This window comes from Oncorhynchus masou, chromosome 9 (genome assembly GCF_036934945.1).
Source record: "Oncorhynchus masou masou isolate Uvic2021 chromosome 9, UVic_Omas_1.1, whole genome shotgun sequence".
NCBI lineage: Eukaryota > Metazoa > Chordata > Actinopteri > Salmoniformes > Salmonidae > Oncorhynchus > Oncorhynchus masou.
In genome coordinates, this window is record NC_088220.1 from 53276821 (window position 1) to 53303616 (window position 26796).

Here is a 26796-nt window from a genome sequence, read left to right on the forward strand (position 1 = left end):
ATTCCATTGGGTTTAAAGGCCCAATGCAGGCATTTTTATCTAAATATCAAATCATTTCTGGGTAACAATTTAATACCTTTCTCTCATAGTTTTCCCTTAAAATGGTCAAAAATAAACAAAAATAAGAAAAAATAATTTCTCAAGCAGAACTTTTGCTGGAACTGGTGTGAGTGGGGAGGGGAAAATTAAAAACTAGCTGTTACTGGCAGAGAGGATTGGAACTCTTTGTTATTGGTCTATTCAAACTTATACCAGGCAAGCAAAAATCCTTTCAGTACATGAAAACCTGCTGATTATAACGTCCTGTGTAGAGGATCTTTTCAACCAGAAATGATCAGGAAATAACTCTGATACACATTTTTACAGTGTTAGTTTCAGCAGATGTACTATATGATACAAAACAAAGAAAAACACTTTTTACTGCAATGAGCCTTTAAAACTCTGTTGCCAGCCTGTGTGGTACACTGTCTCTCAAGAAGTGCTCACTGAGATTCTCGTGTTTCTCTCCTTCTGGAGCTTGGGCTCCAGGCTGAAGTGTGCTTGCCAGAGGAACAACGCGTAGGAAGTGATTTTAGTCAGACAAGGAAGGCGCAACGTGTCAGTGAAAATAACGTGGCAGCTGGCTACATGCATATTCCTACCTATACAATTGGTTCATGTCAGCATCATCATCCTGCATTATGGTAGACAAGGACTCAGGACATGCTAAGTTTCTCTAAGTTGATTATGGGCATTGTGTTCCTCACTATGTCCAGATAAGATTACTCCCACCGGGCCTTGAACATAGATAGATACATTTTACGGTAGGATGTAACCCAATTGAGGCTTTAATATGTTTAGCGGCTCCAGAAATAGGTTGTTGTACATTCTTTCCCCCCCATCTATCTATTTCATGACAGCTATACAGGATACCGATTGGTGCATTTGGGATGATAGGAAACCGATCCTACTGTTCGTATAGATAGAAAGTTGGTGGCCTATAGAGGGTCGGCAAAAGTACACATGATATAGTCATTAGTATTCCTGCTTTTCTTGTATATATTTAGTTTGTACATATTTTTTTGTGATATTTCAAAATCGACTTGGAGAACATTTTAAAAGAGTAGCTTTGATATTACATTGTGTTTATTTTGCTGTGCAGATGGAAATGTTGAGATAGGGTTGAGTATAACATTGTGCCATTAGATTAAACGTGACCTTTCAGGTTTGAAATATACTGCATATACATTTAGAGGTACATTATACTGGAACTTTACTCTTCAACCATAGGAGATTTGAGAAACAATTATTGGACTGATAGAGTGACTGAAGTACTTTCTGCCCATGATTCACCAATAACTCCAAGAGCAGGGATCTCAGTGATCTCTAGTCTAAATGAGTTAACCTTACTTTTAGGCTATATAAAAAACAAAAGCATATTAAATGTTTTTCGAGTATGACTTGCTGTTAAATATTTCAGATACAGGAAATGTCTCCAGAAGTCTTTCTCTCCACCCACTAAATCTCTCTCTGTATGTTTTTCTCTGTAGTGAGCGTGAGGGCGTTGGATGTCACAGTGACCCAGAGCAGCATCCAGGTAGCCCGCGGCCAGGCGGCCATCTTGCCCTGCTCCTTCTCCACCAGCGCTGCCCTCAACAACCTCAACATTATCTGGATGGTCATCCCGCTGTCCAATGCCAATCAGCCCGAACAGGTAAACCTCCTCTAAACATGTTTATGTGATCTGCGTAGACTGTGTGCCTCAAAACCGTGTTATCCCTCTGAGCTAAAGCCTAGGCATCAGCTGTAGAAAGCTAAAACGTCTTCAGGACTCAGGCAAGGTTACCAGCCCATACACCACCATCACATCCTTCTCCACAGTCCCATACACCTACGCACTCCCTAACCAACAAAATCTCTCAACACAACTTTATTGACACGCCCGACTTTTCACCTCAATGAGGATTTGTGAATATACTGTACTGTTTTCCCATGGGACCCACATGCGTCACACTCGAGACAACAATCACACTGCATGCATCTGTGCCAGGCCACCCGGGTATTGTAGTGTTTGGAGCGTGGTGTATGGCACAAACAGCACACGCCTGGCACACCAGACTAGTCCCTGTGAACATGAAGCACGTGCAGACTTTATCTAAAGCCAAGCCAGAACCGATGTAATCGGCTGCTCCTATATGCCCAAAGAAGGTCGCTGTTGTGTTGTAAGGCCATGAAACAAAGCACGCAGGTTTCTCCTGGCCCTTTGATTCAGTCTGATTTCCTCTCATCTGCAGCTGCAGGCGTCACAACCTCACCTGCCTCCAACACGTTTAACCTCATCCACATAACATAATAATCTTATGCACTAATTAACCTGGAGCAGCTGTTCTCGCCACACACACAGGCACACATGTACACACGCACTCAGATAAACACACGGTTGAGTGGGAGCACGCACACTCACACTCACACAATCAGGCAGACAAGCACACACATGCGTGGACACACACCACACACACACACACACGCACAATAGATAGACATACATAGAGACATATGAATGAGTGATGGTACAGAACGGCATATGCAAGATGCAGTAGATGGTATCGAGTACATTATATACATATGAGATGAGTAATGTAGGGTATGTAAACAAAGTGGCATAGTTTATTGTGGCTAGTGTTACATGTATTACATAGGGTACAGTTTATACATATACATATGAGATGAGTAATGTAGGGTATGTAAACATTATATTAAGTAGTATTGTTTAAAGTGGCTAACGATATATTTTACATCAACTTCCATCAATTCCCATTATTAAAGTAGCTGGAGTTGAGCCAGTGTGTTGGCAGCAGCCACTCAATGTTAGTGGTGGCTGTTTAACAGTCTGATGGCCTTGAGATAGAAGCTGTTTTTCAGTCTCTCGGTCCCTGCTTTGATGCACCTGTACTGACCTCGCCTTCTGGATGATAGCAGGGTGAACAGGCAGTGGCTCGAGTGGTTGTTGTCCTTGATGATCTTTATGGCCTTCCTGTGACATCGGGTGGTGTAGGTGTCCTGGAGGGCAGGTAGTTTGCCCCTGGTGATGCGTTGTGCAGACCTCACTACCCTCTGGAGAGCCTTACAGTTGTGGGCGGAGCAGTTGCCGTACCAGGCAGTGATACAGCCCGACAGGATGCTCTCGATTGTGCATTTGTAGAATGTTTGTGAGTGCTTTTGGTGACAAGCCAAATTTCTTCAGCCTCCTGAGGTTGAAGAGGCGCTGCTGCGCCTTCTTCACGACGCTGTCTGTGTGGGTGGACCAATTCAGTTTGTCTGTGATGTGTATGCCGAGGAACTTAAAACTTATTACCCTCTCCACTACTGTTCCATCGATGTGGATAGGGGGGTGTTCCCTCTGCTGTTTCCTGAAGTCCACAATCATCTCCTTAGTTTTGTTGACGTTGAGTGTGAGGTTATTTTCCTGACACCACACTCCGAGGGCCCTCACCCTGTAGGCCGTCTCGTCGTTGTTGGTAATCAAGCCTACCACTGTAGTGTTGTCCGCAAACTTGATGATTGAGTTGGAGGCGTGCATGGCCACGCAGTCATGGGTGAACAGGTAGTACAGGAGAGGGCTCAGAACACACCCATGTGGGGCCCCAGTGTTGAGGATCAGCGGGGTGGAGATGTTGTTACCTACCCTCACCACCTGGGGGCAGGGTCTCGAGCTTGATGACAAGTTTGGAGGGTACTATGGTGTTAAATGCTGAGCTGTAGTCGATGAACAGCATTCTCACATAGGTATTCCTCTTGTCCAGATGGGTTAGGGCAGTGTGCATTGTATTTGAGATTGCATCGTCTGTGGACCTATTTGGGCGGTAAGCAAATTGGAGTGGGTCTAGGGTGTCAGGTAGGGTGGAGGTGATATGGTCCTTGACTAGTCTCTCAAAGCACTTCATGATGACGGACGTGAATGCTACAAGGCAGTAGTCGTTTAGCTCAGTTACCTTAGCTTTCTTGGGAACAGGGACAATGGTGGCCCTCTTGAAGCATGTGGGAACAGCAGACTGGGATACGGATTGATTGAATATGTCCGTAAACACACCAGCCAGCTGGTCTGCGCATGCTCTGAGGACGCGGCTACAGATGCCGTCTTGGTCTGTAGCCTTGCGAGGGTTAACACGTTTAAATGTTTTCCTCACGTCGGCTGCAGTGAAGGAGAGTCCGCAAGTTTTGGTTTCGGGCTGTGTCAGTGGCACTGTATTGTCCTCAAAGCGGGCAAAAAAGTTATTTAGTCTGCCTGGGAGCAAGACATCCTGGTCCGTGACGGGGCTGGTTTTCTTTTTGTAATCCGTGATTGACTGTAGACCCTGCCACATACCTCTTGTGTCTGAGCCGTTGAATTGTGACTCTACTTTGTCTCTATACTGACGCTTAGCTTGTTTGATTGCCTTGCAGAGGGAATAGCTACACTGTTTGTATTCGGTCACCTTTCCCTGGTGAAAAGCAGGGGTTCGCTCTTTCAGTTTCACGCGAATGCTGCCATCAATCCACGGTTTCTGGTTTGGGAATGTTTTAATCATTGCAATGGGAACGACATCATCAACGCACTTTCTAATGAACTCGCTCACCGAATCAGCGTATTCGTCAATGTTGTTGTTGGATGCAATGCGGAACATATCCCAGTCCGCGTGATTGAAGCAGTCTTTTAGCGTGGAATCAGATTGGTCGGACCAGCGTTGAACAGACCTGAGCGCGGGAGCTTCTTGTTTTAGTTTCTGTTTGTAGGCAGGGAGCAACGAAATGGAGTCGTGGTCAGCTTTTCCGAAAGGAGGGCGGGGGAGGGCCTTATTTGCATCGGGAAGTTAGAATAGCAATGATCCAAGGTTTTACCAGCCCTGGTTGCGCAATCGATATGCTGATACAATTTAGGGAGTCTTGTTTTCAGATTCGACCTTGTTTAAATCCCCAGCTACATTGAATGTAGCCTCAGGATATGTGGTCTCCAGTTTGCAAAGAGTCAAATCAAGTTCATTCAGGGCCATCAATGTGTCTGCTTGGGGGGAATATATACAGCTGTGATTATAATCAAAGAGAATTCCTTTGGTAGATAATGCGGACGACATTTGATTGTGAGGAATTCTAAGTCGGGTGAACAGAAGGACTTGAGTTCCTGTATGTTGTTGTGATCACACCACGTCTCGTTAATCATAAGGCATACGCCCCCGCCCCTCTTCTTACCAGAAAAATGTTTGTTTCTGTCGGCGCGAGGCGTGAAGAAACCAGCTGGCTACACCGATTCCGTTAGCGTCTCTCGAGTGAGCCATGTTTCCGTGAAGCAAAGAACGTTACAGTCTCTGATGTCCCTCTGGAATGCCACCCATTCTCGGATTTCATCAACCTTGTTGTCAAGAGACTGGACATTGGCGAGTAGTATGCTAGGGAGTGGTGCGTGATGTGCCCGTCTCCGGAGCCTGACCAGAAGACCGCTACATTTCCCTCTTTTACGACGTCTTTGTTTTGGGTCGCAGGCTGGGATCCATTCTGTTGTCCTGGGTGGAAGGCAGAACACAGGATCCGCTTCGGGAAAGTCATATTCCTGGTCGTACTGATGGTGAGGTGACGTTGTTCTTACATTCAGTAGTTCTTCCCGACTGTATGTAATGAAACCTAAGATGACCTGGGGTACCAATGTAAGAAATAACACGTAAAAAAACAAAAAACTGCATAGTTTCCTAGGAACGCGAAGCGAGGCGGCCATCTCTGTCGGCGCCGGAAGTAGAATGTGAAAGTTGCGCCCTTGAGTAATAAATACACACACACACAGAGTAACCACACTCAGAAAAACATACATACTGTACTTCGAGGTGCATTCAACTGAAAAATACTTATCCAAATGTGCACATGTGCACACACATGCACCATGCTCACACACCACACCTACACACAAGGTTGCACTGCACAGGTATCTACATGCAAACACACACACACGCAGAGGCTGTTTTGACACTGTCAAACGCACAGATGGAGAGTGAATTGCTAACGTCGAGCAATTGGCTGCCTTAACCTCCTTCACGCCTGTCTGAGCACCCTTTTGGTGTAAACGGCGAGGCTCGGGAAACATTGTGTGTGGATGATTCTAGCAGGAAGGAATTATTCCACCACATTCATTTGGTGACGTAGTCTCAGAGGAGTACAGATGTGCCGTGTGTGTATATGTGTGTGTGCGCGCCACTTCAGGCTTTCAGGCACCACTACACCAGGATGAAGACAGAGTCAGCTCTAGGCTAGAACGACAACAGCTCATCAGAGCTACAGTACAGTACATTATAGAAGGCACCTACACTCATCAACTTGGGTGAAGTAGTTTGAGTGCAGCACAAGCGTGTACAATTGTCCACCTGTTACAATAGATTGGTTCAAAACATGGGTCAATGCCAGTAGAATAACCAGTTGTAATTACCCGGTAACATGCTAATAAATACATACAATTATGACCTAATGTACTTACCACTTCACTTTGGTAAGTACTGGGTCAGTGTCTGTAGTTGACATGCATATTAAAGTGTAGTTACAGAAGTTATTCCCGAAGAGTAATCGTGGAATAGTACCAGTAATATAAAGTAATGCCGTTAACCATAACAACATTTCGTACGGGTGCAAGTTCAGTGAATGCTTCAAAATAGAGAAACTTTGCCATTGTTTCCAGTTCTATCACAAGCGTGCTAGTACTGCTTCTTCCTGTTGTCTGGTGGGCTGTCTGAAAAGTTCACTGTGGTTTGAGTGTACACCGCTGCCAGTGTTGCGACAGCACAAGGCTACTCTGTAGGAAATGGCTGTCGTGAATGATTATGGTTCGAGCCGTACACACCGTGGATCATTTCTGAAATGATCTCATGAATGTAAGTTTATGATGCACGCATCATTTTTAAAATCGAAAATAGGCCATCATGAAAAGTGCACAGTCATTTAAAATCCAAAGTTATGTCACATGTGAAGTTTGATCACAGTATTCCATTTTATGATTTTATATGATATAAAAATGAAATGATTTATATTCATTTATTTGATAACTCTTTCTAAAAGAACCACAGGAGTGTTATCACTGGAAATGTCAGGCCTCGTGGGACCCCAAAATTGAGCAAATGACGAGTCTTTTGGGCGCCAGTATTCTAATGTTGGGACCGGTATCCATTGTATGGACTGAAAGGAAGCCTTTACAATGCACACTAGCTCTTCCTTTCCTCACGTACCAGGCATAAGCCTATGCATAATGTTTGTTTATTAGTGCAGACTCTCTCTGACTGCTTCGTGTATTTGGTATCTTCAAGACCATCTCTGAGGTCATGAATAAGATGTAAATAAGTTGTTGATAGAGTTTCGTTCACCAAGCTTTAGATTAAACGTGAGAACATCAGCCGGGCTCCTCAAAGACTCAACACGTAGCAACCATCAACCTTTTAGGCTGACTGACGATCATATCCCTCTGCTCACTTCGCAAAGAGAGCTCTTCTAATTCTTCTTGTTTGTTTACTCTAATCTTCCATGTTTAGCCTCAGATCAAAAGGGCAGTCTGCAGTAGCTACATATACTTTGGGACGGATACAGTGGATATAGACCCTTTGCCTTTTTTCCACATTTTGTTAGGTTACAGCCTTACTCTGAAAGTGATTTACATTTTTTCCTCATCAACCTACAGTGGATTGTACTTTAAAAGATGCAGTGTACTGCAGCACAACTTGCATGGTGCCGCAGAATTCTGTGGCACGTTATTTAAGTGTCAGACATTTTTACCATGAATGCTAGTTAGTGCTAGTTTGACCACCAGAGGACATAATTGAGAAGGCATATGATAGCCTTCAATAGTGGCTGTACTAGGGAATTTAAAAAACTTTTTTTGTAAGAACATAGTAAATGGGTCGGATTTTAAGAAATGTTGTACACACAATACCCCATAAGCAAATACTAGTTTTTAGATTGTTTTTGCTAATTTATTAATAATAGAAAACTGAAATATCACATTTACATAAGTATTCAGACCCTTTACTCAGTACTTTTGTTGAAGCACCTTTGTCAGCGATTACAGCCTCGAGTCTTCCTGGGTATGACGCTACTAGCTTGGCATACCTGCATTTGGGGAGTTTCTCCCATTCTTCTTTGCAGATCCTCTCAAGCTTTGTCAGGTTGGATGGGGAGCGTGGCTGAACAGCTATTTTTAGGTCTCTCCAGAGATGTTAGATTGGGTTCAAGTCCGGGCTCTGGCTGGGCCACTCAAGGACATTCAGAGATTTGTTTGCGAAGTCACTCCTGTGTTGTCTTGGCTGTGTGCTTAGGATCATTGTCACGTTGGAAGGTGAACCTTCGCCCCAGTCTGAGGTCCTGTTCGCTCTGGAGCAGATTTTCATCAATGATCTCTCTGTACTTTGCTCAGTTCGTCTTTGCATCAATCCTGACTCCCAGTCCCTGCCGCTGAAAAATATCCCCACAACATGATGCTGCCACCACCATTCTTCACTGTAGGGGTGGTGCCAGGTTTCCTCCAGAAGGGACGCTTGACATTCAGGCCAAAGAGTTCAATCTTGGTTTCCTCAGACCAGAGAATCTTGTTTCTCATGTTCTGAGAGTCTTTAGGTGCCTTTTGACAAACTCCAAGCAGGCTGTCATGTGCTTTTACTGAGGAGTGGCTTCTGTCTGACCACTCTACAATAAAGGCCTAATTGGTGGAGTGCTGCAGAGATGGATGTCCTTCTGAAAGGGTCTCCCATCCTCACAGAGGAACTCTAGAGCTCTGTCAGAGAGACATTCGGGTTCTTGGTCACCTCCCTGACCAAGGCCCTTCTCCCCTGATTGCTCAGTTTGGCCGAGCGGCCAGCTGTAGGAAGTGACTTGGTGGTTCCAAACTTATTCCATTTAAGAATGGAGGCCGGTGTGTTCTTGCGGGTCTTCAATGCTGCAGAAGTGTTATGGTACCCTTCTCCAGATCTGTGCCTTGGCACAATCCTGTCTCTACGGACATGCACTGTCATCTGTGGGACCTTATAAAGACCGGCATGTGCCTTTCCAAATCATTTACCACAGGTGGACTCCAATCAAGTTTTATAAACATCTCAAGGATGATCAATGGAAACAGGATGCACCTGAGCTCAATTTCGAGTCTCATACTGTAGCAAAGGGTCTGAATACTTATGTAAATATGGTATTTCTGGTTTTAATACATTTGCAAAATTTCTAAAAACCCGTTTTCGCTTTGAATTATGGGGTACTGTGTGTAGATTGCTAAGGAAATTGTTTTATTTAATCTATTTGAGAATAAGGCTGTAACGTAACAAAATGTGGAAAATGTCTTTCCGAAGTCACTGTATATACCTACCGATTGATTCTTGTAGAAAATAACTTAAATGCCTCATGAGCTTAGTTCAACTGTTGTACTTCATCGCGACACAAAATACATTAGAAGCTTGCTTTACTCCAATGTTTGTAAACAAATTAAATGTCAACAAACACTATATAGCCTCAAAATATGGTTTAAAACTATACATTTGATATCATGGATGGTCAGTCCTTGCATCTATAGCTCTGTCTATGAATTTGAGAGTGGTTACATTTCTTTAGCCCCATCCCTCAGTTTTTATGCGAAACAGTGGTGGGGAGGGCGCTTTGTTATTGTTTCAACTGCTGCTTCCCGCTTTAAGCCCGATTGAGTGCAGACGGTGAGGCCTGGTGGGTAGAGCCTTGGAAATTAAGCTGTCCATTCTCCTTTACTCCCTAATAAACCACTGCTGTATCCTGATGCTGGGTGTTATAGGGGGTATAGGAGACGATCCAGACCAGGGTCGTACACCAGGATCCTGTTCACTAGGCACGAAATGGACGAAAATGTGCCAGTACTATCTGAACTTGCCCAATGAGAAACGCTTGTTTTCAACATTTTGCAACGTTTTGCCCGAATGAATACAACCCATGTCATGGCTGATGAGAATGGTGGGAGGGGGGGTTGTTCATTGGTTTACAGGGAGAGGGGATGGGATAGCAAGAGGAATATGGCAGTGGACATGGTCTTTGGGTCAGTTCTTACTAGGGATCACTGCCATTTGCACACTGGAGCGTACAGCGCTCAGGAAACTGCGCCGCCGCAATTTACATGCAGTTAAGCAGCCGGTTGGAGGGAGGGATACAGGAAGGGATGGAGGGAGGAAGGGAGAGGACATCACGCAGCGTTACTGAGATGGTTCTGTGAATCCCTGGGTCCTTTGAACAGGACAGTTCAATGGGTGTTCTTTCAAACACAGCTGAATAGCCTCCCTGATTCCCCAGCATGCTTTTGTGTGCCTGGCTGAAGGGTTAGGTGTTTTTTTTATTTAGAAGGTGCGCACAAATGGCTGCTTCTATCAGAGTTCAAAGCAACAAAAAGCTTTTGAACACCTCCGACTCTCAAACCTGCAGCTTGGAAGAGCTCAAATCAACAGGAGGTTTCATTTCAATAGTACTTGTGTTTTTCTGGATGTTTTTCCACTTTGGCATCACTTTACTGAGGAGAAATTGCATTGCAGATGAATTGACCATGTCAATGGGGCTAGGCTTCTTCATAGTATTACCATAGTTACCATAGTTTGGTGTTTTAGTTCCTTGTTGTGTGTGATGTTAACAGTATGTTGACTATTGAGCTGTGTGTGTGTGCCCCTCTTTTTGCTCACAATTTTAAAGCTTGTAAGCTGCTCTTGAATTCATGCTTGTTGTAATGTTAACATACTTGTATAGTTCAGGATATTTTTAAATGATCATATTCTGTGTGTTATCATTCAAGAACATCTATTTTATCCATGGATGGACCACCTTTCATCCTTTCAGTTGTCAAGTGATGCTTCAGTATTTACTACAACACTAGGTCGCCCTCTTGTGACTGTTTGTTGCACCTGCACCCTTCAGTAATCCAGAATCCTCATCCACTCACTTGCCTGGCTGTTGATTCTCTGTTGTTTGGTTTTTATTTAACTGTGGGATGAAGTATTGCATTTTAATTAACTTAATTAAACATTGCTTGTTGAATTATCTCTAGTGTGTAGCAGAGAAAGGTTTGTGATTAACTTTCTACAATTACATTTAACCTCAGTGATTGTTTTTCCATTCACATTTAAGATATCGTCATTCCCTTTATTTCCTCAAAATTAATCAATTCATTATGTTTGTACCCCAATATAAAGCTCTGCATCAATTGACATCTAGGTAATGCACTTTTCCCTACTGACCCAGGATGGACACAGTTGGCCACAGTTTCACGAACTCGCATCCGGATGTACAGTGGACAGAAAATCTCTGATGTTCCATTGAAATAGAAGTGGTCATTCGCACATGCTAGAAAAATAACAGAAAGGCCTGCACACTGTACGTTCCTAATGACCACCTAATGACCAACATTTCGATCCATAGGATCTTTGTTAAGTCAAACTAATGATATTCCATAGAAACGGTGTGAGTGAATCTCTGCCTTTTGTCTCTCTCATCTCAGGTGATCATCTACCAAGGTGGACAAGTGTTCAGTCTAGCCAACCACTTAAACGGCCGGGTGGGTTTCGTGGCCACCATGCCGAGTACAAGTGCCTCTATCTTCATCAACAACACCCAGCTGTCAGACACGGGGACCTACCAGTGCCTGGTCAACAACCTCCCCGACAGAGGGGGGCGCAATATCGGGGTCATCGGCCTCACCGTGCTGGGTAAAACACACTCTGCTGCATTAGAATTACAATTAAGGGGTTGCATACTATGCACATATAGCCTGACAACTCTACCTTGACTACAGACCAGGCTACGGTGCAGAGCCTACTGTGATAAAATGGATGCATTAAAACTAGGAAGTGTAAACGCATTGCATATTGTAAGAATTCTATTGTATGAAATTTATTTTGACAAATGAGTGTGCTAAGCTGGTTTTAAAGATGACTCTTTATAGCATGTTGGGACACCACAGTTCTGTATGTGTATACTATAAGGACAAGACCTGCTTTAGGTAGGAGCATCTGTTAACTTACTCAAATGTAACGTAACATGCAAGACCCGATGCCTCTTCAAGAGGATAGGACCTGTCTCTGCTGACTGCTAAGGTACTAACTATACCCCTCTATCTCCTTTCTGTCTCTCCAGTGCCCCCGTCGGTGCCCTCATGCCGTGTCCAGGGCACGCTGGACGTGGGCGCTGACATCATGCTGATGTGCAGCAGCGAGGAGGGGATCCCCACGCCCAGCTACTCCTGGGTGAAACTGGAGTCGCTGCCCAAGCTGCCCCACACCGCCATGCAAGGTATTAAACCCCTGGCCGTGGGCGTGCCCTTTTGCCCCACCTTCGCTGGTAAATCAAAATCTTTGGTAACGTCACCGTGGCTTCCGCCCACCCGCCCCCCAACTCTGCCCCTCAGGGTGCCACCACCCACCCTGGTCCAGTTCAGGGCTTGCATTCACAAAGCATCTCAGAGTAGGAGTGCTGATATAGGATCAGCTGGTCAACAGTTCCAGTCATTTTATTCATTATGATCTACAAGGCAAACTGATCCTAGATCACCACTCTACTCGGAGACTTTTTGTCTGAATACGGACCCAGTTTTGTGTGTGTGTGAGCCGTGCAGTGGCCTCTCCTCTCTCTCTCCAGCTGTGTCATCACAGCACAGTGTGATTCTTACCGTACTACACTACTGCTCACTTCAACACAAGGCTACCCTCCACAAGGACTAATCGGCTTAGGTTTCCTTCATCACTCCTCCTCCTGCCTACCTGTGTTGTTTTACACAGTAGATATCAACTGTACCAACACTGCCACCATGATATCTGTCTGCAAAACAGCCCATGTTGCAGAGAAGAGGTTAGGGGTAAAATCTAGGCCAGGAATCTGGATTAAGTGCTTATGTGGTTTGTTCCAAGCTCCTATGGTAGCCTTTTCTGAAAGGCAGTAGTGTAATACAACGTAAATACTCCATGAATTATCAGACATATGAACAACGGCGCTGTAATTCAGTTTATATCAGCAAGGCACAGAAATAGAATGTGTATATATAATGTACACCAGCCATTTTACGGTAAGTGATTTGGTGCCCTCTATTGGGTTTTTGCCAGTAGTCCCAGTTACATTACCATATCCTAAAGCAAGTTGCATATCTGCATAATACTAAATAAGATGTGCTCAACAATCATTTCAACTGCCTAAATGATTTTGAAATGATTTTGGTTATTTAAATGATGTAAGTAATGTATGAGTGTTTTGGAACACGTTACAAGCAAATGGTTACATGAATTATTAGTCCTAAAGGAATTTCATTTATATTTAATCCCACTGTATTTTAATGAGATGTTTTTGTGTCTTGTCTATTTGTTCTGGGGTTGTGGATGGTGTTCCCCAGTGATGTTTTAACCCTAGACTGGCATGGTTTGTGTTTCAACCCCAGACCAGATGCAAGGGACCGTAACACTAAGGAACATCAGTACCAGTACCTCTGGTCTGTACCAGTGTACAGCCTCCAACGCCATCGCCAAGAGCACCTGTCTACTCAACCTGCAGGTTGTGGCACGTAAGTACCCAACATAATGATGACATAAGCAGGGCTTTGTGCAGTACCACTCTAAATAAAACATTTAAAAAAAACACTAATCGGAACTTATCAATGTTAAATCCTTGGACCTCACCTTAAAAATATAGATTTTATTGTTCAAAATGATTTCCCTCTGGATATACTCCTCAAGGATTTATTTTTTTCTTTTTTAATTTGTAATTTTTTTGAAGGTGTAGATCAGCTTTGATATTGCAGATAGACTGTGGCTTCTATCAACGTAATTGTCTGCATCATTTCCAATACCCCATATATATTTTTTGTAAATATATACAGTACAAGTCAAAAGTTTGGACACACCTACTCATTCAAGGGTTTTTTTATTTTTTTTCTACATTGTAGAATAATAGTGAAGACATCAAAACTATGAAATAACATATGAAATCATGTACACTACCGTTCAAAAGTTTGGTGTCACTTAGAAATGTCCTTGTTGTTGAAATAAAAGCACATTTTTTTTGTCCATTAAAATAACATAAAATTGATCCAGAAATACAATGTAGACATTGTTAATGTTGTAAATGTCTATTGTAGCTAATTACATAAGCGTACAGAGGCCCACTTTCAACAACCATCATTCCTGTGTTCCAATGGCACGTTGTGTTAGCTAATCCAAGTTAATCATTTTAAAAGGCTAATTGATCAATAGAAAACCCAATAAAACGGGCTTCTTTAGACTAGTTGAGTATCTGGAGCATCAGCATTTGTGGGTTCGATTACAGGCTCAAAATGGCCAGAAACAAAAAACTTTCTTCTGAAACTGGTCCTCTGTACCCCTATGTAGATATTCCATTAGAAATCAGCCGTTTCCAGCTACAATACTCATTTACAACATTAACAATGTCTACACTGTATTTCTGATTAATTTGATGTTATTTTAAATGGACAAAAATAAAGTGCTTTTCTTACAAAAACAAGGACATTTCTAAGTGACCCCAAACAATTGAACGGTATTGTAGTAACCAAAAAAAGTGTTAAATAAATCAAATCAAAATATATTTTAGATTCTAGATTCTTCAAAGTAGCCAAACTTTGCCTTGATGACAGCTTTGCACATTCTTGGCATTCTCTCAACAAGCTTCATCTGGAAGGCTTTTCCAACAGTCTTGAAGGGGTTCCCACATATTGGCTGCTTGTCCTTCACTTCCCGGTCCAACTCATCCCAAACCATCTCAATTTGGTTGAGGTCGGGGGATTGTGGAGGCCAGGTCATCTGATGCAGCACTCCAACACTCTCCTTCTTGGTCAAATAGCCCTTACACAGCCTGGAGGTGTGTTGTGTCATTGTCCTGTTGAAAAACAAATGATAGTGGGACTAAGTGCAAACCAGATGGGATGGCATGTTGCTGCAGAATCCTGTGGTAGCCATGCTGGTTAAGTATGCCTTAAATTCTAAATAAATCACTGAGTGTCACCAGCAAAGCACCACCGCACCATTACACCTCCTCCTCCATGCTTCAAGGTGGGAACTACACACGCAGAGATCATCCATTCACCTACTCTGCGTCTCACAAAGACAGCGGTTGGAACCAAAAATCTCAAATTTGGATTCATCAGACCACAGGACAGATTTCCGCCGGTCTAATGTCCATTGCTCGTGTTTCTTGACCCAAGCAAGTGTCGTCGTCTTATTGGTGTCCTTTAGTAGTGGTTTCTTTGCAGCCTTTTGACCATGAAGGCCTGATTCATGCAGTCTCTTCTGAACAGCTGCTGTTGAGATGTATCTGCTACTTGAACTCTATTAAGCATTTATTTGGGATGCAATATGAGGTAGAGTTCACTTTAAGGAACGTATCCTCTGCAGCAGAGATAACTCTGGGTCTTGCTTTCCTGTGGTTTTCATCATGAGAGCCATTTTTGCCATAGCGCTTGATGGTTTTTGCGACTGCACTGCAAATCTTCCGTATTGACTGATCTGTCTTTAGGTAATGATGGACTGTCTTTTCTCTTTGCTTATTTGAGCTGTTCTTGCCATAATATGGACTTGGTCTTTTACCAAATAGGGCTATCTTCTGTATATTACCCCTACCTCATCACATCACAACTGATTGGCTCAAACAAGACACGCCTGCTAATTGAAATGCATTCCATGAAGCTGGCTGAGAGAATGCCAAGAGTGTGCAAAGCTGTCATCAAGGCAAAGGGTGGCTAATTTGAATTATCTAAAATATATTTTGATTTGTTTAACACTTTTTTGGTTACTACATGATTCCATATGTGTTATTTCATAGGTTTGATGTCTTCACTATTAATCTTCTGTAATGATGTGCACTGAGAGTCGGGAAGCAAGTTCAGGGAGTGAGTGTTTTAATAAAATAAACAGAGCATAATACAAAACAAAATCCTCAAACAACGCACAGACATGAAACAGAAACAATGACGACTGGGGAAGGAGCCACAGGGAGTGACATATATAGGGCAGGTAATCAAGGAAGTGATGGAGTCCAGGTGAGTCTGACGACGTGCAGGTGTGTGTAATGATGGTGACAGGTGTGCGCCATAACGAGCAGCCTGGTGACCTAGAGGCCTGAGAGGGAGCACACGTGACATCCACAATGTAGAAAATAGTAAATATAACGAAAACCCTTGAATGAGTAGGTGTGTCCAAACTTTTGACTGGTTCTGTATATTTTTTTGTAAATGTTCTCACAATACCACCCCTCCACTAATTGGAGTAAATTAATGGACAACAATAATTTGTCTTACACTTCCAGCTTATACATACTACATACATTTCATGGACAGTCAATTTTACAATACGTTATATTTTGTTTGTTTTTTAGTCCTATCCTTCAGCGACTCCAGGGAAACGTTGTTCCCACGCTCCCCCTCTCCCAATTCCACCCCTGCCAGTGGGTAGTAACACTGTCACCTGAGTTATGATGCTGCTACTGCACTCGCCTGACCCTGCCTTAGAGTAGTCAGTCGCTGACACCAGTGGAAAATTTAGTGAGTGGCTCATTTGGGGTTTGTGACTGTCAAGGAGTAAATGGCATGCCACCGGTTGTCACCGTTTGTCACCCGCGGGGCAGCTGTGGCTGTGGTGAGTGCTCTGACAGAGGCACGGGGGGCTGTCTGTCAGGGAGGGGACCCACTGTTAGATCAGTAGAGTGATCCTATAAAATCTTTATCGCCAATCAGCAATCTGTTCAGCTGTCAACAACAACAGCATCATTCTCCCAGCGTATGTTGCAGCATGTATGGTTAAACACCTTTCACTGTACTACTCTCTCTGATCTGTAGAACAAAATACTGACCTAAACAGCCCTCATAGTGGAAATGGCTAGTATTAATACACATCTGTTGTGATTTTTAAAACTCACTAACACATCGTTTTCTGATAAAAGCACAATGGTACAGGTATCATAGATATTATGGTTCAGATATTATGCTAAAATTCAAACATCATAATAGACATCCAAATGAAATCCCACTTCAGTCCAAGTAAATCTTTCCTCCAATTCACTATGGTAGCATAATAGAGCCATTTGCATCCATGGATATATTCAATGTACTGTATTAACATATTAGTGCATGTAGCTTTGTTGTCACAAATGAAAAGTTGCCTGATCAAATAGACAGGGACCGCTGTGTGTATTTAACTCATTAAGAAATATTCACAGACAGCACAAACTCCCTGTGAACACAGCTTTTCTTCTCCATCCCTCCCTCCGTGCTTCCCTCTTCAAAGTGTTTACCTGGGGGGGATGAGTGAGGACATCATTACAGGTCCTGGAGAACCACGGGGCATTTTGTTGGCGTTCAACCAAAGCTCCTCAATGTTTTATTCATGTCATAATGCAGGGCTTACTCGAGTGGCTTCATGCCATGGATGAATAGGTGTTTGTGCTGAGTTTCAGGAGCTAGCAGTAGCTGTTGTAGAGGCATGACCGATCGTGTGTGATCTAGGTCCCGTTCATTAGGGAAAACCCAACAAAACGTTATGTATTGTTAAACAAGCGTTTCATATTTGAGAGGTTCAGGTAGTTCATTTTTTTTCTGTTTTGTACTTAATGAACATGACCCCAGGACTTAGTCTCTCTATCTCTCCCTCCCCTGGTCCTTCAGCCCAGCCCCAGAGTGTGGGTCTCATAGCTGGCACCATTGCCACGGGCGTGTTGGCTGTCATCATCTGCTCTCTACTGGTGCTGGTGACACTCTTCTACTGGAAGAACAAGAACAAATACGAGGAGGAGGAGATACCCAACGAGATCAGGTGGGTTTTCTATTGACTTCCTGCTTTCTTCCATTTCCCGCACCTCTCTGTCCATCTATAGCAACACACTAGTCTAAACATTAGACTTTGAACTCACCGTATCTGTTCTGGTGCCGTGCATTTGATAGACTATGTAGTCGACAAGTGTTGAAAACGGAGATATACTGTATCTTTGAAATTGGATGATTACCCTTTTGAAGTTAGTTTTATCCAGTTCTATCCATTTGTTAAAGGTGTTCAAACTTTTCTTCATCGCACCCCAATTTGTCATTTCAAATACTATGTGAATTCTCTGTCGCTTGTATTAATGGCCTGCTATTCTTCCTCTAAATGACTTCATAAATCAATTTGAAGATAAATCATTGTTGAAATGTTTCAGCTCTGAGCGAGTGGGATAACATCTGCCTCATTTGGGTGTTGATAATGTCCCTGAATTTAAATGTGGTCTCAGTGTGGTGCCTCTGCACTTAATACCACTGACAATTAAAACAAAATGGAAACACAATGTATCAGGACCAAGCTGTGGAAGTGAATGTCACTCCTCATAGTGATAATAAGTTTAAACCATATATTGTGTTTTAAATTCCAGTTTGAACCACTTGTCTTTATTTTATTTTTTTGCCATTCCAATCATGACAAGCACTATTCCCGACTAATAGGATACCAAGTATTGCATTTATAATATATCATCATAAAACACAACAGACCACTGTGGCTCATCTGAAGCCAGAAGTAAATATTATCCCTCTGGCTAATGTAGGTGTGCCAAAAAGGTGCCCCATACTGTAGCTGTTTAACTATACATTTGTAAGATAAGTCATGCACATTGCATGTTCATTTAATAGACTGTCTGACTTAAATCCCTTTTGATATCAGAGACATCCACATCGGTATCAGGTCCACTAAGTTTTATCTGCAACGAAAGAGTGTTCAAAACAGTGTTCTATCTAATTAGTGGACACAAAACCTTCTTGGAAATGTTTTTACATTAAACATTTGCAGTAAGGAACACTGACTGCTCAGACTGGTGGTGCAAATGGATTTGCTTATTTAAATGTTCATAACCTTGAAAGAAACTTTTTTTTTTTAAACCAATCCCACTATTTGCAATTATGAGTCCATTTCCGACTAGAGTTTTCATTGACAGCACAGTCAAACATGAAGAAGACAAAAAAGAAAACCCAGTAGAACGTAAGCTGCAGATGACTTCATAGGGCAATGACTGAACAGTCAGAATTAGAAGGGAAACCTAATTGTGTATTAAGATGATATTTGGATGGTGCAACACACTTGTTAACGTAAAAGCACCAAATACGTACACTACTGTTCAAAAGTTTGGGGTCACTTAGAAATGTCCTCGTTTTTGAAAGAAAATTACGTTTTCTTTTGTCCATTAAAATAACATCACATTGATCAGAAATACAGTGTAGACATTGTTAATGTTGTAAATTACTATTGTAGTTGGAAACAGCAGATTTTTTTAATGGAATATCTACATAAGCGTACAGAGGCCCATTATCAGCAACCATCACTCCTGTGTTCCAATGGCACGTTGTGTTAGCTAAAAAAAAACAATTTTGCAATTATGTTAATACAGCTGAAAGTCCTCAACTGGCAGCTTCATTAAATAGTACCTGCAAAACACCAGTCTCAACGTCAACAGTGAATTGGCAACTCCAGGATGCTGGCCTTCTAGGCAAGTTGCAAAGAAAAAGCCATATCTCAGACTGGCCAATAAAAATAAAAGACTAAGATGGGCAAAATAACACAGACACTGGACAGAGGAACTCTGCCAAGAAGGCCAGCATCCCGGAGTCGCCTCTTCATTGTTGATGTTGAGACTGGTGTTTTGCGGGTACTATTTAATGAAGCTACCAGTTGAGGACTTGTGAGGTGTCTGTTTCTCCAACTAGACACTCTAATGTACTTGTCCTCTTGCTCAGTTGCACACCTGGGCTTCCCACTCCTCTTTGTATTCTGGTTAGAGCCAGTTTGCTCTGTTCTGTGAAGGGTGTAGTTCACAGCGTTGTACGAGAGCTACAGTTTCTTGGCAATTTCTCGCATGGAATAGTCTTCATTTCCAAGAACAAGAATAGACTGACGAGTTTCAGAAGAAAGTTCTTTGTTTCTGGCCATTTTGAGCCTGTATTTGAACCCACAAATGCTGATGCTCCAGATACTCAAATAGTCTAATGCCGGACAGTTTTATTGCTTCTTTAAATCAGAACAGTTTTTAGCTGTGCTAACATAATTGCAAAAGGGTTTTCTAATGATCAATTTGCCTTTTAAAATTATTCACTTGGATTAGCTAACACAACATGCCATTGGAACACAGGAGTGATAGTTGCTGAAAGTGGGCCTCTGTACACTTATGTAGATATTCCATTCACAATCTGTCGTTTCCAGCTACAATAGTCATTTAATACATTAACAATGTCTACACTGTATTTCTGATCAATTTGATGTCATTTTATTGGTCAAAAAATGTATTTTCTTTCACAAACAAGGACATTTATAAGTGACCCTAAACTTTTGAACGGTAGTGTACGTCACATATGATGTTGATGGAAATACGATAAAGAGTGACATATTACTTAAGAGATTGAATTGGATATGAAAAACTGTTAAACCCTATAGTGACCTCCCCGTGCCCTTTGTGCTTTACAGGGAGGACGACCTGCCCCCTAAGAGGTCGTCTTCAGTGAAAGCGTTTCACGCCGATGCCTCATCCTCTGAGAACGACACCCTGACGTCCACCAACACGTACAACAGCCGCTATTGGCACAACCCCAAGCCCAACTACGACACCAACTCCTACACCCGCTACAACGGTGACACGCGCCAGACGTTCTCTACGGGGCAGGCGGGTCACACAGGTCAAACGGGGGGACATGCAGCGCACACAGGACACGGGACGCTAGCTCCGCCAGGCTCTGCACCCCTGGCCCGCCAGGCCTACTCTAATGGTAGCCACACACTCCCCCCGCCCAAGACTCTGGTGGTCACCACCAACTCTGCCCCGTCCCCTCCCACCATGGTGCGCAGCAATGGCTCGGTGAGCCTGAAGCCCGTGACGGTGGCATCGCATGGCGGGTACACACACTCGTACGCCGTAAGCCAGGCCACGCTGGAGCGCATGGGCGCCGTGCCCGTCATGGTGCCAGCCCAGAGCAGAGCAGGCTCTCTGGTCTAAAGTAAACTGTTACTGGGCTGAACCAGCCTGCCTCCCCACTTCTCTGATTCTCCCTTTTTAACTCATAAACAGGATTTTACAATACCGACTTCATCTAATGCCAACGTCTCCAAGTACAGGACCCCGATTAAAAACAGCTCCAGGTGTTCTATTCCTATTGGTTGGTTTTGTATCTCTTCTTGGGTGTGGTTGTCTCGCACTGGTTCCTTGGATTAAATGGCTGTAACCAATGGGATTATCGCACAAAAATTACACATAATCTTCGGACTTTTCATGTGATTGTGGCTGTGGGTTATGGACTCATCACGACAGTGAGCATTAACCGTTTAATGTCTGTTTTAACCACATCTAGACACTCCGAATCCTGCAAGTCCCCAGGGAGAGACATCCGATCGTGCATGTATATTCTATTGAAAACTAACAGCCAGATTCTTGCTATTATTTCATATCACTCAGCTAATTGCGGTGATAATAATTGTTTTGTATCTTTAAAAATTGACAGAGATGTTCTTTGATTCACTGCAGTGGTCTTACATGAACAGAACCATGGCGGTGGGAATGGCCTTAGAAGAGCAGAGAGTTACAGAAGGGATTTCTGCTGAAGTACCAAATAGCAGAGACACAGAATGGCACAACACAGTAGGCCGGTCCCGTAATTGGACAGAGGTTTTCGGATTCTGTCCGTTAGTTCCAACTTCAACATGTTCATTTGTTGTTGTTTTTGTTTTTGCACAGCAGCACACTTTCATCACCAACTCCTCTGAAGAAATGTCTTATTATGGAACGGTCTTAATGAATGCGTCCCCTGACCTCTACAGTGTTACGAATGGGAGAGAAATACCGTAGCCGCTCTAGCGCAAACTTGTAAGGGTTCAGCATTTATCTTGATTTGATCCAGTATTGATAATTATGGTTTTACCTCAAGATTCTAATATATATAAAAATATAAAAATAAACTTTCCCTGAAACTTGAATCTGCAGTTTGAGATATACTGACAGTGTCTATGGAAGTATGTGCTATCGTAAACATGCTGCCGATTCGTGTTTTTTTTAAAACAAAATCCAAATCTCACATCGGTGCTGCTTTGACAATAAAACATCTTATTTCATACATCCTTTCTAAGAAAAATGCTATTTAAAGGGGATTTCCCTTGAGAATGCTAACAATCACTGTTCTGTACCTACTGTCAATGTTGCAACTACTGGTAGGCGTTTGAAAATTGAAAAGAAATACTTTTATTCCCAATGGATGCATATTTTACAACTCGTGTGTCTTAACTCAAGGTCTTTTCATTTCTGTCAACAGACACTGAACTGGGTTTTGTAGACGGTTGTCTTGCGTTTGTTAAGAAGGGACGTCTGTAGGAGCCCTCTGAGGGTGGAGCTGCAAGTTTGGGCGGTGCAATTCATACAAAATGTATCGCAGAAACCTGTATACTAAAACGACTGTCTGCGTCTCTTGATAGTAATAATAATACTATTAATAATGTAACCCTAGTGGAAACAAACGTATACTCTACCAATTGTTTTCCAGGGCAGTTGGATTTTTTTTTACAGCTCCAAAATCCCAGCTCTAATTATCCACAATGATAGTTGACAATAAAGGGAATACCACCTGTATGAAATATCTAGGTTTGTTCCAGCAGTGTTGTAAAGTGTTGCTATTGAGGTAAGAATCAGAACGCTTCGGAGGGCCATATTTTTTGGGGGGACAGCTTTTAGACCTGAAAACGGACGATTTTATGTTTTATGTGAATTTTACAATATTATCGATCCTGCTCTTTGCATCGAAAGTCCTAGTAATATTCAACTTGATCTTTCACTTGAAAGACAATATTGATATTGTGTGATATTAAATAAAATAAAATGTTACTGTTCATTTTCGGGTAACCTTAAAAACACTTCACTCTTGAGAAAAAGCGCCTCCTGTATTTGGTGTCAGGATCTTTCTCCGTTCAGTCTACATAGACTATACTCAATGATAGCTGTGTTCTCTACAGTATGAATTTGGCCATTCAGTGTGCTCAAAGCTGAGTGTTATTGAAGTTCATTGAAATACGCTCCAGTAAGAATCCATTAGATGCATTCAATTGAACCTCCTCAAGTAAATCAACGAGGATGGTGAGCGCAACTTTCCGTCCTGAAGCAATAAACACCAACCAGGTGAACCACATTAGGAGGACTTGTTGATGTACAAGATCTTTATCAAACGGTTCCTTTTCTCTCACACTTTGCTCATTGGCTGAGGTCCCTGCTCATTGGCTTATGTGTTATGTCTCATTCCATCTGTCAGGGAACCAAGATTATATTCATCACTTAATCATTCAAAAGATATTGTTTGATTTGAACTCAAATTGGCTATGACTAAAACACTGTTGGGTATGATCAGGTAATACTCACAACTTTAGAGAGTATTCTTTGCGTATGTTTGGCGTTCGGGAGACTTGTTTCAACATCAGAGTGCATCCATATGATTTATGTGTGTACTCTTATGTACAGGGCCTTCAGAAAGTATTCATACCCCTTGACTTATTCCACATGTTGTTGTGTTACAGCCTGAATTTTTTGAAAAGGAAATACAGAAATATCTCATTTACATACTGTATGTATTCACACCCCTGAGTTAATACATGTTAGAATCACCTTTGGCAGTGATGACAGCTGTCAGGCTTTCTGGGTAAGTCTCCAAGAGATTTGCACACCTGGATTGTACAATACATGAACATTATTATTTTCAAAGTTCTTCAAGCTGGTTGTAGATCATTGCTAGACAGCCATTTTCAAGTCTTTCCATAGACTTGAAAGCATACCACTGCATACCAACCTGCATACTACTGCTAGCTTGCTTCTGAAGCTATGCAGAGTTGGTCCTGGTCAGTTCTTGGATGGGAGGCCAGATGCTGCTGGAAGTGGTGTTGGAGGGCCAGTAGGATGCACTCTTTCCTCTGGTCTAAAGAATATATCCCAATGCCCCAGGGCAGTGATTGGGTGCGCTTGTGTAGGGTGCTGTCTTTCGGATGGGACATTAAACAGGTGTCCTGACTCTCTGAGGTCATTAAAGATCCCATGACTCTTATCGTAAGATTAAGGGTGTTAACCCTGGTGTCCTGGCTAAATTCCCAATCTGGCCCTCAAACCATGTCACCTAATAATCCCCAGTTTAAATTGGCTCATTAATCCCCCTCCTCTCCCCTGTAACTATTCCCCAGGTTGTTTCTGCAAATGAGAATGTGTTCCCGGGCAATTTACCTGGTAAAATAACAGATAAATAAAAAGATGTTCAAGCTGATTTGCTGTCAGCTGTCAGAACTATAACTTGGCCACTCAGGAACATTCACTGTGTTCTTGGTAAACAACTCCAGTGTAGATTTGGCCTTGTGTTTTAGGTTATTGTCCTGCTGAAAGTTGAATTAATCTTCCAGTGTCTGGTGGAAAGCAGACTGAACCAGGGTTTCCTCTAGGATTTTGCTTGTGCTTGGCTGAAAAACTCACTAACCCTTAATGATTGCAAACATACCCATAACATGATGCAGCCACCACTATGCTTGAAAATATGGAGAGTAGTACTCAGTAATGTGTTGTATTAAATGTGCTCCAAACATAACACTTTGTATTCAGGACAAAAATGACATTGCTTTGCCACATTGCAGTGTTAATTTAGTGCTTTGTTGCAAACAGGATGCATGTTTGGAGTATTTGTATTCTGTACAGGCTTCCTTCTTTTCACTCAGCCAATTAGGGTAGTATTGTGGAGTAACTAAAATGTTGTTGATCCACCCTCAGGTTTCTCCTATCACACTAACTCTTAAAGTCACCATTGGCCTCATGGTGAAATCCCTGAGAGTTTTCCTTCCTCTCTGGCAACTGAGTTAGGAAGGACACCTGTATCTTTGAAGTGACTTGGGTGTATTGATCCACCACCCAAAGTGTAATTAATAACTCCACCATGCTCAAAGGGATATTTAATATCTGCTTTGTTGTCACACATTTACCATTAGGTGCCCTTGTTTGCGAGGCATTGGAAAACCTCCCTGGTCTTTGTGGTTGAATCTGTGTTTAAAATTCACTGCTCGACTGATTGTATGTGTGGGGTAAAGGGATGAGGTAGCCATTAAAAAATCATGCTAAACACTATTATTGCACACAGAGTGAATCCATGCAACTTATTGTTGGTATTGGTATTTTATTAGGATCCCCATTAGCTGTTGCAAAATCAGCAGCTACTCTTCCTGGGGTCCACACAAAACATGAAACATTACATAATACATAATATATGTGAGCACATTTTTACTCCTCAACTTATTTATGCTTGCCATAACAAAGGGGTTGAATAGTTATTGACTCAAGACACTCCTAATTTTCAGTTAATTAATTTGCGAACTTTTCTAAAAACACAATTCCACTTCATGGAGCATTGTGTGTCGGCGAGTGACAAAAAAAAAAATATCAAAATTGAATACATTTTAAATTCAGGCTGTAACACAACAAAACAGGGGAAAAGTCAAGGGGTGTGAATACTTTCTGAGAAGGCAGTGCGTATGTTCACTAGCTTGTTGTGTCTGGTCAGACAGACAGACACATCTGCTCGTTATCTCTGAAAACGATTTTTAAAGAGCCACAGGTTCATGTCAGATGAGGTATGGGTATCTGTTTCCTCGGTTAGACATCTCTTGGGGCGAATCCTAACTTCCACTTAAATGTTTACTTAGTCAAGCATTGATGTCAATGAGAGAAGAAGTCAAAATTCAACTTAAAAGTTAGGATTTGTCCCTTAATGAACCTGGCCTGAAACACAACTACTTGAACTAAACCCAGACAAGTGATGGTGGATTGTCTGCTGTGGCCAAAAGTTCATGTGTATATAGATATATTGCCAATAGTAAACATTGTAAATATGTAAAATATATATTGTGTTTAAAAGTGGGATTGATATGAAATATGACATTAACACTGGAAGTTGTAATTAATAAATATTGTTAATACATTCTAACTGTAGTTGTGTTAATTGACTTAGTCATTTTAAGACTTATTATTATAGGAATACAGCTGATCTTATTGGTAGTATACACCGAGTATGCCAAACATTGGGAGTGTAACAGTATAGCTTCCGTCCCTCTCCCCACCCCTACCTGGGCTTGAACCAGGGACCCTCTGCACACATCAACAGTCACCCTCGAAGCATCGTTACCCATCGCTCCACAAAAGCCACGGCTCTTGTGGAGCAAGAGCGAGTGACGTCACCGATCGAAACGCTATTAGCGCACACCACCGCTAACTAGCTAGCCATTTCACATCGGTTACAGAAGCACCTTCCCATTTTGCCCTCAGAACAGCCTCAATTCGGCAGGGTATGGACTCGAAAAGGTGTCAAGTGTTCAATAGGGATGCTGGCCCATGTTGACTTCAAAGCTTCCCAAAGTTGGGTCAAGTTGGTTGGATGTCCATGCCATGAGACAATTGAGACTGAATTGAATGGATTGTGGATGTCTGCCATTCAGAGGGTGAATGGGCATGACAAAAGATTTAAGTGCATTTAAATGGGATATGGTAGTAGGTACCAGGCTTGTTATTTATTGGGGACTTGGATAGCATGAAGCACAACATATGATCAACGTCCACACAACATTACAACCTTCACACTGGGCCATAGCTCTTAAAGGGTTGGTTATGGCTGTGTTTTTATCCTCCCTGATCTACCTGCTCTCTTCTTCTTCACCCTTATAAATGTACTTACAGCCAGGAATGACAATCTGGAGTATAATTTAAGCACCTGCCACTGTTGATCACTGCAGAAACCTTTTAACTTTATTAAACTGTCAGAGCATGGCC

The 26796-nt window shown here is 42.4% G+C and overlaps 1 protein-coding gene across 2 annotated transcripts in view; it reads left to right on the forward strand.

Annotated features, from left to right (window-relative positions):
- LOC135546204 (immunoglobulin superfamily member 11-like) overlaps positions 1–26503 on the forward strand; it is a 115161-nt gene extending 88658 nt beyond the window's left edge. For both annotated transcript variants that reach the window (XM_064974435.1, XM_064974436.1), the window contains exons 2-7: positions 1530–1693; positions 11471–11678; positions 12106–12261; positions 13397–13519; positions 17627–17774; positions 20442–26503. In XM_064974435.1, the coding sequence (XP_064830507.1) occupies positions 1530–1693; positions 11471–11678; positions 12106–12261; positions 13397–13519; positions 17627–17774; positions 20442–20967 (1325 nt within the window). In that variant the 3' untranslated portion in view covers positions 20968–26503. The remainder of the gene's footprint in view (positions 1–1529; positions 1694–11470; positions 11679–12105; positions 12262–13396; positions 13520–17626; positions 17775–20441) is intronic.
- Positions 26504–26796: the final 293 nt, after the last annotated feature.